The sequence below is a fragment of the Acanthisitta chloris genome, unplaced genomic scaffold (assembly GCF_000695815.1).
Source record: "Acanthisitta chloris isolate BGI_N310 unplaced genomic scaffold, ASM69581v1 scaffold24723, whole genome shotgun sequence".
Lineage (NCBI taxonomy): Eukaryota > Metazoa > Chordata > Aves > Passeriformes > Acanthisittidae > Acanthisitta > Acanthisitta chloris.
The window spans coordinates 30,074-40,525 of NW_008664623.1; the positions used below are offsets into that span (position 1 = coordinate 30,074).

The window sequence follows — 10,452 nt, forward strand, 5'->3', positions numbered from 1 at the left end:
CCGTGGCAGCTGCATTCCAGTCACAGCTGGAGATGTGGGACAGCTGAAGGTGGAAGTTGTGCTCCTTGGTCAGCTTCAGGCAGAGGGAGGGTGTGAAGGGAGTGAGGCCCATTGAGGAGAGGCACTGCACTCACAGCTCTTCATACAGGACCAGTTTCCTTCCATGCTCAGACCTCTGCTTACATCTCACAGGGGTAAAATCCGAGCTTGGCCAGAGACATCTCCCTCCGGAGCCGCATGACCTCCCAGTACATCAGCTCCACTGCAAGGCAGAGTGGGTGTGGAGAAGAGAAGGAGGGAAAAAAACACCAAAACATCAGCAAGGCACAGCTGGACACCAGCTCAGTCCTTGCTGTGCTCTCAGCGCAGCCTAGTCAGGCTTGTCCTCAGCACGAGGGAAGCAGGACAGGCCCATCAGGTCACCCTTTACTAGCTCCACCCCAAGGCCAAGCTCCCAGGAAGCTGCTGAGGAAGGAATATGTGCCTCCATTCCTCCCCTCAAGCCTTTCTTTTGTCATTTCACCGCTGCTCAGACACAGGTGCCTCAGGGTACCCTGAGCTGGCCCCACTCCTATCATGCTGATTAGCACCTCTTAATTCTCCAGAGAAGACATCCCCACCACAGCCAGCCCTTACCATCCTGCCTCACCAGGCCTTGCTGGATATAGCGGATGTACGTGAAGAAGTTGCACACTGCTGTGATCTGGGGGAGAGAGGAACAGAGAGGACAAAAAAGGGAATTAGCTCCAGACCTTCTCTGCCTGTCAGGAGGCCCACACAGCACCCAGCTCACTGTTCAGCACCTCAGAAACAGCCCCACAAACCACCAGGTGAAAGAGAGAAGATGAAAGTTGGTTAAATATAAATAAAACAAAAGAAATCTGTGTATCTGCCATCCCACCCAAGATATTAAACTATCCATGAGACACAATATGGAATAACTCCAACCTACTGCAGATTTGATACATTAGAGTACTGTGGTGCCAGTGACAAAATGAAGCAACTCAAGTCTGTGCACAAACCCCAACTTTTAGTGTCCAAACCAGTCACATGTTGTAGGATGAGCTGTTCTGATATGCAGCTTGGGAAAGAATAAGCTTCTAAAATGCTCCATTGAATCAGAGCCCCAAGAGCAACACTAACAAATCATCCACCTTCTCCCCTCCCTCTACAGCAAGGACAACTTGTTCTCCGAGTCACAGATCTCACTGGAACAGTAACAGCATTTAAAGGGCAGGAAATTACTGTGTTTTACAAAGGGGAATTAAATAATCATAATAAAGCCAAACAATCAAAGCCTTGTACTGAATCAAACCATGGAAAGTGAGCACACTGAGGACAGGTTGTCTGAAAATGTAAGGCAGGGCTGGATCTGCTCCTTAATCATCAACCAGGAGCCATCTCCACCTCAGGAACAAAGTCAAGTCCCATAGATCTTCCTCATTTTGAGGGCTGACCCTCAGGAGCTCCCACATCTCAGGGTATGGAACAACTCTGGAGGGTCAAGGCACCCTGGGAAGGTGAAGGACTCACCCTGGCCCTGCAGGAAGGTGAAATGTAGTAGTAGTTCCCAGAATCCCCTAGCATGATCCGGTGCTTGCAGGTCCTGGGGAGGCCACTCAGGGCACATTTCCTGCAGGCAAAGGAGAAAAACACTTCAGCAATCTGGTGACACAACAGAGCACAGGGATTCAGCAGCCTCAGGAGATGGAAGTGGGAGCTCAGGAGCCAGACCTGGGTCAGTCAGCATGAAGGAAAAAAAAAAACCATGGCCGATAGGAGCCTTTTGCTCCTAGAAAGATTCCATAAATGGCTAAATATCTGGAACCACGAACTATTCTACACCCAAGCACAGCAAGGCTGTACCCTTTCCCTGGCATACAGCCTGAGAGAAAACCACAGGAAATGTTAAAGAGGTGAGGCTGGAGCAGAGTCTAACAAATGTCGTCTCGTCCCTGTCCATCTCCACATTCCAGGGAAGGCTCAGGTGTATCAGCTTTCCTGATGGGATGCAGACATGCTGGCTGGGGACCAAACAGGTAAATCCAGGATTTGAGCAGAATTTGCTCATGCTGAGAACTCCAAACAAGCCACACTGCTTTGGATGAGGTTTGTACTCCCTAAGGACAAGCCAATCCCTTCTTGTGCAGACAGGGAAGAAGCCTGGCTCCCCAGTTTCAGAATTTCAGAGTGAAGAAAAGAGCCTTTCCAAAACAGTCTCCAGCCAGGGTGCAGCTTGCCTCTATTTTCTTGCCATTTTCTTCTGTTATTTGCAAGACAGTTGCTCTTCATCACCACTTTAAGCAGTAAAGCAGAATTTTCTGCTGCATAGTCACCGCCACATTCCTCAGAGACTCACTGCTTGCACAGTGGGAAGAGGCACTGCAAAAAACTGCTCTGTGAGCCATGGAAAATGAGAACATGCAGCAGGTGACGTTTCAGAGCTTCTGAGCATGTCAAATATGGCAAATACTAGCCAAGAGTGGAAGAACAGACTGAAAGTGTCCAGATCAAAGGGAAGTAATCATTGACTAAATATTAACTCATCTTAAGGAGAGAAAATTCTCAGAAGTGCAAGATGACGTGTAGGAAATCACAAATTTGAGCACTGCAGCATTCTGGGAAAAAGAGACTCTTGCTGGTCACTCTTGGTCTGGTTGGTACCACTTAGTGGAACCCTCAGCTATCACAACCATAGCTAGAGGCAACCAAAATTGCCATAAAAATCAGTGGTTTGCATCTGGGAAACAAAGGGGAACAAATTCCTTTTGGGTCCTTTATTGCAAGATTCCATCCTGCCTGGGTGGAAATGAAACAGGGTTAAAGAGTCAGCTCAGTTCAGCTGGAGCCTCCAAGCTGCTGAATTGCAGAGTTAGTCACTTGTTAATGGATTAGAGATCTTTGATCACTGACTGAACAAGAAATCCTTCATGTAGGTTACAATCTGTGACTCACTGTGAAGACAAAAAAAGAAATCCAAAGGAAACTGATAAGGATAAACACAGGATGGGTTTTTCTTGGAACAATCCTCCTAGAGATGGCAGAAAATGCAGGAGAGTGGAAGGAAACCTGCATGCCAGCAGCATTTGCTGTCACAGGGACACTTTAGAAGGTGCTTTGCTGGAAGATAAGGGAGGGAAGGACAGAGGGAGAGCCCTACCTGAACTCATATTCAATAGCTGAATCAAATATTCTCCTTCATCTGGGATATCACATGACTCCTGCTAATGCTGCTCTTCCTTGAGGTGATCCCAAGCTATCTGGCATATCAGTTACAGCCACACAAGCTCTGGAGCAGTCACAGCCCCAGTTCTGCTGGGAAGGTGACAGCATCATGTGGGGAAGATGATATGCAGCAAGAGATCATCTGCTCTGCCCTAGGCTCAAACCCACCTCGTGCACCAGCAAGGTCAGGAGTGCAAGGTGAGCTCAAACCTCACAAGATGCAAGGAACAGGATAATACAGCTCTGATTTAATCCTTTCATCCCTGGTTATGCACAAACACACCCTCAGAGAACATCAAACAAGCTGCCGCCTAAAGGGGAGGAAAAAAACCTGCTCCTGAGTCAAGAGCACTAACATAGCACTAGGTTATCCCCCAAAACAGTCAACAGTATCTGCTGAGCTGAGCTAATTCCCCTTCTCATGCAGAGCAGAGCTGAACTCTGACTGTTCCCAGGCTTGGAGAACACTCAGCCGAACCCTTTGAACAGTTCACCTCAGTGACTGAGCAAGGCCTGGCCAAACTCCACGACACAGATCCACGACAAACAGATCAGCAGCAAGCAGGGGACAAGAGAAGGTACACACAGTCCTTACTTTGGCCCACCACACTCTTCTGCTGCCACCTTCACCACAGGTAGTGTCTGGGAAGCAACTGGCTCAATGGTGAGGGTGTTCTGCTCCACAGCCACTCGCACCAGCTCTGACAGCTGCAGCAAACAGAAGAGAGAGCAGATAAGAACATGCCGAGGTCACCTCCAGAAAGGTGACACTCATGCTGGCCAGCCTGGGCAGCGTTTGTCCTGCTTTTCCAGTACTCACCTCCTGCTTAGTGAAGTCCAGGCAAGGTCCTACATCTTCTCGATATATTCTGTCTAGGAAGGAGCATGACTTATCCAAAGTTGGACATTCTTTCCAGGCCTGGAACTCAGCAAATAAAATGGAGTCGACCTGCAGCAAGTGTCCAAGAGGAAAGGGAAGAGGGAGGGTGGGGGGAGGGAGAGATACCATATCAGAAGGTATCTGCTGCTATTCAGGTAACCTAACTGTGAAACATCTGCTTTGGTATCTGCAAGGCTCAGACACCATGGAAGTGTCTGAGGGAAGTTGGTTTGCTCCAAGGATCTCTCATCTCCCACCCACCAGTTCTGTGCCAGTGACACAGTCATACTGGGGTTATTCTGCCAGAAAGCTGCAAGCACCTCTCTATCCCATCTTCCTCCAGGACAGGGCAGCACAATCAGTGACCAGACCAAGTGCCCACTCAGCCCATGGCAGCAACAATGAGAGCAGCTGAGTGGCAAAGCACAGTGGCAAAGAGATTCTCTGGGACCTGGCATTTAAATCCCAGATGGATCATTAGCCAAACCACCAACCTGACTGACAGGCTGACTAGAAGCCCAACAAATTCCATGAAAGCTGCTGAAAGGAAAAATAAAACTAAAGAAACTCTGCTGAGCAACACAAAGAACATGAGTGAACACAGCTGGATTCTAGCACACTCTCTCTGTGCCATGGACACTGCTCACCTGGGACCAGGAACAGCTTCAGAGCCACAGGATGGAAAAATAAATGGGGAAAAAGCCACAAAACAAAAGAAAAAGAATGGAGGTTAGCATAAAAGGAAGAGAGAACTGAAAGGCTGGAAGTGCGAGAGGCAGGTGGGTCCCACTCATTCCCAAAAAGTTGGTTACCTGCCGCAAGGAAGAGGAAGGATCTGCCCCCAAGGCCTGCCAGCCTGGCTCATAGGTGATGTGGATAGCCTTCCCAGGGAGGATGCAAAGGAACAGGGAGAGGAGAGCAGGGAACCCAGACTTTGAGGGCAGAGGGAGAGACAGACAGTGGGGGAAAAGGTTTAGAGAGACAGGCAAGAAGGGAGGTAAAAATCATGAGATAAAACAGGAGATATAAAGAAAGATTCAAGACCTTCCCTTCCAGATAGCTAAATGTGCTGCTCAAGGCATCACAGAGCTGCAGCTACACTTTTAGACTTCAGTTTGAGGTGCAAAAAGGGAACAGAAATTGTCAGTTTTAGGCTCAGTTTAAAAGATGGGACACATCAACTTATAGAGCACCAACTCCCCAAACACCAAGTTGCCTTTTAGCACCTCTCACACAGGTCATTTAGGAATCTGAGAGACAAACCCCCACCCCATTCTTGGTACAGAATGTTCGGAAGCTGAGCTCTGAGATTTTCAACCCCAGGATATCTGCACCCTGTGCAAGTTGATCCCTCATCCATGACAGAGGCCACAGTACCCAAAAAATCACTAGTGAGACACATTGCCCCACCACATCTTCATACATTTTCATTCTTCCTGGCAAGTACCATAAGCTGCCTCCTTTTTGCTCCCCAGGACAGCTGTGTACACATCTAGCTAGTGGAAAGCTCCCAGCTGGAAAGGTCCTGCCAGCAGGAAGAAGTGTTACTTCCACCCATGGTCACAGCAGGTGAGGGGAACTATCAAAGGATCACCAAAGGGAATCACACAGGGTTTGTCTGAAAGATATTCACAAACACTTTGGATGCTTCTCTGCCCAGTTCCTTCCAGTGAGGAAGGAATTAAATATGATTAAATATATACTCTGCAAAAAAGAGGAACAGTGCCATGCCCAAGGACACAGGGCAAGGGGCAGAGGCTACCAGCTGATGTCCTGGTGTTCAAGACAAACTAGGCAGAGAAGAAACACCACCAAATCATGCCAGAGTAAGTAGTGGATTCCAATGCCAAGATGCAGCAAACAACATGTGTCTGCTCAGCAGCTCCTGACACATCCATGCACAGCACTGAGACCTCCTGGATCTGCCTAAGCACCCCAGGGATCCCTCAACTGCTTCCTCCAGCTGCTGTCCTGATGTAGCCTCCAACATGCCTCCCAAAGCAGAAATCTCCACAAAAGGAAACCCTCCAGAGCCTGCCTCAGCACAAATTTAGGGAACAAGCCATGTTACTCCACAAACAGCTTCTCCCAACCCTGAAACCACAGAGCTCTTCAGGAAGCCCAAGGCAGAAGCTCCCTGAGCACAGTGACAGTGGTGGCTCCAAGGCCGATGCAGTCAATGGCCCTCACCCACCTCTCTGCACTCCCGACTGACTGGCTCTGGAGGCACATTGTGGCTGGCAGCTGAGACCATTGCACTGCTGGTGCTCTTGTTTCGTCCATGACCCTTCCTGAAGACAGTTTTGGAAGGGCTCTGGAGCTGAGGGTGCAGCTCCCTGTTGGGAGAGGAAGGTGTGGATGTGATCACCAGGGTCTTCAGGGCTGTCACCTCTGCCTGCAGCATGTCAATCTGAGGAGAAAAGGCAAGAGTCAACAGCACCTGTTGAGCTCCAGCTTGCTGCACCCCACCAAACATTAAAGCCACAGGGAACCAGCTACAAGCCCAGCCATGAAGCCTCTCTTCATTCTCCCAGTGCCCACCATCACCCAGGATTTTAAACAAACAGCAGCTATTTGGGATCCCACCCCTCTGCCCCTCACTCTGTGCACATTTTGCCTCAGGCTCTTGTCAGAGCCAATAAACCCAAAGAAATTTCTCTCTCTTCAAGGTGGAACTAGTTGAGCAGCCCTGTGCTGCAGCCTTGCCAGGAAATTCAAACTCCCCAGGTCCCTGCCCACAATTAAACAGCTTATCCATCCCCAGAGAGGAGCTGAATCAGCAGCAGACTGCAGGGATGCCTCTTCCCCCTCACTCAGTGTCTGCTGGAAAGGGACCAGAGCAAATGTAGCATCTCAGAGACCAAGCTGCAGGCACTTTTCTCTCAAAATGCCCACAAATCAAGCCACAGAGAGCAGTTCTCACCTTGCCTCGTGCCTCCCTCAGCTGTTTCTCCGCTGCAGCCTGTTTGGTGTTGGCTTCTCTCACCATCTTGTGGGCTTCCTGTACCAGAGAGAATTTTAGTCTGCCTGTTGCACCCCAGCTCATAAAGCTCTGCTGTATCACATGCTCCAGGCAAGCAAGCAAAGGAACAGACATCACTGCCACGTCCAAGAGGTTTGTTATCAGCTGTGCAGAGCCTTCCCCCAGAATTTCCTGGAGAAGGCTCTCAGTGCCAGAGCCTGGACTGCATCCCCCTTCTAGCAGTGTAGTTGGCCAAGTTAAAAGGTTTAGCTCCAGGCTTCACCTCACCCTGTGCTGTCACTGCAGCCTTGCTGGTTGATCACTAAACTGTTTTTTTCTGCCCCTGACTGCTGTCTGCAGCACTGATCCTGATCCAGACTTGCTGTACCACCTCTTGGTGAGGTCACTGCTCCTGCCTGACTTGTTATTGCACTTTGTTCCCACTTCCCCTGTGGAGCAGACAGCCCTCACTGCTCTGGGCATAGCTGGGACACAGCAGGAGCTGGAGCTCAGCTGGGGGCCAAATGGGAGAAACTGGCTTAAAATCATCCTTACAGGAAGAGGAGAGTGGGGTGAATCCCAGCTGGAGCCTCCCTGCGGCGCTGTCTGGAAGCAGAGTCTGGCCAAGGCTACCAAAGGAAGGGACAGCCCTTGGCTATACTATCTCTTACATCACCCTGAGCTCAGGCAGCCAAAATTTCAGGAGGGAGTTGCTCTCTTGGCTTTCACACCCAGCACCAGCCTGTGTCTCAGAGGTACAGATGGGCTCTGGCTTTCCTCACTGCTCAGACAGATCCAGACATTACTCCTGGTAAATGGGGTTTTGCCAGGATAGAGCTTGGCAAGAAACCCAACCAACAGGCCTTCTGGACACTCACTGGAGCACAGTGTGTAAGGACATCCAGCATGTTCCCACCCCAAGCAAGAGCTGAGACAAGCCAGGGATTCATCTCTACTACACAGCAGCTGCCCAGACTACAGAGAGGGCACAGAAAGGGACAGGGAGCTGTGCTCAGCTCCAAGCATCCCCACATCTGGTTTTGCCACCAGATGTGCAGCCCCATAACTACTGTGCTCTTTATGCCACCCCACAGGTGCTAGAAGGGGCAGGAAATATAGGTAAAGGCTCCCCACGAGCCTGCTCTGAGGCTCTGCCTGCAGCACTGCCCAGCTCTGGTTCTCCAAGTGGGAAAGAACAACAGGGAAAAGGAGGAAATTGCAGGAGGAGATGGCTGGAAGTTCAGGGAAAGCCTGTCTTAAAGGAGCTGGATGTAAGCTTAGCTTAAGGAATGGTGGGAGAAGGAAGAGGGTGGTACCTCAAACAGGCTGGCTGTTAACTCCTCCAGTTCCTGCTCCAGCTGTTCTCTGACTTTTGACAATCTCTCACATTCTTTGTCCTTCAGCTTCAGCTCCTGGTGAGGAAATGGAGATGGACACGTCGGACTGCAGCAGGCCCCAGGAGTGCTGATGCCCTGCCCTGTCAATCCCAACCCTTCCTCCCCAATCTTGGACCCCTGATCCAAGATTCCTATCACTAAACACTGTACCACGCTCCATGTCACCAATAGCATCCCCCCATAAGTTGTAGCAGGATTTTCAGGCTGCAATTGCTTCCTGCAGCAGGTTTCCAGGACTAATTTGGACGCTGGCATCCAGCAACTGCTGTCCTGACCCAAACCATTTTATGGCCACTTCAGCTTATTCTCTCTTCTCTTCTGCCTGCTCCAGATTCCAAGATTGCCCCAAGGAAAGCCCCCACTGTTCAAATCTGTGCTGCCATCCCCAGGTGTTCTCACAAACCCCGGGCCTTACCTTCTGTGCCTTGTGCAGCTCATCTTTCAGGAATTCAGACCCCTTCTCCCGGATCTCCACGGAGGAGCTTCGCAGTCGTGACACGTTGAGCTGCTCCGTGGATTGGGTCTCATCCACACCTCCAGCATCCTGGCAGCCAGTCTCTGGCTCCTCCTTGTTGCCTTTGGATGGCATTAGTGGCTTCCAGTGTCCCACAGAGGGTTGCTTCTGGCTCTCTTCCTCAAAACTGACCTGGCTGTGGGGTCACAGCAGAGTGAAAATGTATGTGGGGGAGATTCCCAGTCCCCTTCTAACACTCAACAAACACATCCAGACACAGGCAGTGAATAGAGGCAGGGAGGGAGACAGGGGTAGAATTTGGGCAGCAGCAGCTGCATCAGTTCCTTTTCCCTGCATACAGGCACTGACTCCCTATGAGGGGCTTCATACTTTTGACATGGATCTGCCCTTACCCTTCTCAACCAGTGTGTCCCAGGCACTATTAACTCAGGATAAAGTAGAAAATAGCTGCTCCAAGACTCCTCCCCAGCTTTCTGAGAGAAACACACTGCAGCTGCCTTGTGTGGGACTCTGGTATACACTAAGTAGACCTAAGTTCAGACATTGCTTCCTTACTGAAGGAAAGTAGTAAAAACCAGGAATAATGCTCTCCCACTCTCAATATACAGGCCCTAATTCTCTCTAGTGCCAACCCAGCCTTCCTCTACCCCCACCTCTGCTTCAGAGGGAGAGGATCTATTTTTAAGCTACTTCCCACCTATTTCCCACTCAGATCGTCCAGGGAGCTGTATAAACCAGTGCACCTCCACTGAGCTGGGCCCTATTTCTTAGTTTCAGTGACAAGCAAGGAGAGATGTAGTAGAGAGAAGAAACCAGGAGAGTCACCCAGAACACTGTTCCTAGTGCTCAGCAGGGCTTTGTCAACTCCCAAACTAACAGAGATGTTGAAGAAGCTGATGAATTTAGCAGGCTGGGCTTTTAGGAGAGGAAAATGCCAGCCTGAGTGTCTATGAGACAAGGCACTACAGTCACTGTGGTGCCTTGACTGTGTGCATCTCCCCTTCTTTCTGCTTGGAACTCTCCTCACGTGGTCATTTGCCATTGAAGTCAGCAGGAGCATGACCAAGCCTTGCACACATGGAAGCTTTCTATCATGTCCAACCACCCAGCAGGACACATACACTGCCCTGCAGATTAACCTGCTGCCTGTTATCTTTGGCTCACAACCCCTGGCTGAGCTCTGGTGCTCTCCATGCACAGCACTGATCCCTCCTCCTAGCTGCTGCTTTTTGCACACTACCTTCTCCTGCAGAGAACCTATCACATTCTTCTGGTTAGGTTCACCTTCTCTTCTTCCCTCTTCCCAAGCTCTGTGTTTTCTTCTCCTGAATTTGCCCTACCTCTTGCATTCCAGCCAGGCCACACTCTTCCCCCTGCTCTGACTCCAGTCCCATACTACACAACAGAGCACAGGCTGGGCTTATCTCCTCAGCCATGTGCACCTCAGTAGAGTCTTGCTCTCCCTCACCTCATCCAAACACAAAAGCAGTTGAGGCCCAACTACCCCAGGACT

General features: G+C 50.2%; 1 protein-coding gene across 1 annotated transcript; it reads right to left on the reverse strand.

Annotated features, from left to right (window-relative positions):
- RAB3IL1 (RAB3A interacting protein (rabin3)-like 1) lies at positions 1-9,108 on the reverse strand. The gene is made up of 9 exons (XM_009071448.1): positions 8,880-9,108; positions 8,384-8,479; positions 7,029-7,106; positions 6,300-6,515; positions 4,046-4,174; positions 3,821-3,933; positions 1,534-1,633; positions 637-703; positions 1-262 (listed from the first exon to the last, which is right to left on the reverse strand). Exons 1-9 carry the CDS (start codon positions 9,051-9,053, stop codon positions 180-182), a joined length of 1,056 nt encoding a protein of 351 aa, XP_009069696.1. The 5' UTR covers positions 9,054-9,108; the 3' UTR covers positions 1-179.
- Between the last annotated feature and the right edge of the window lie 1,344 nt (positions 9,109-10,452).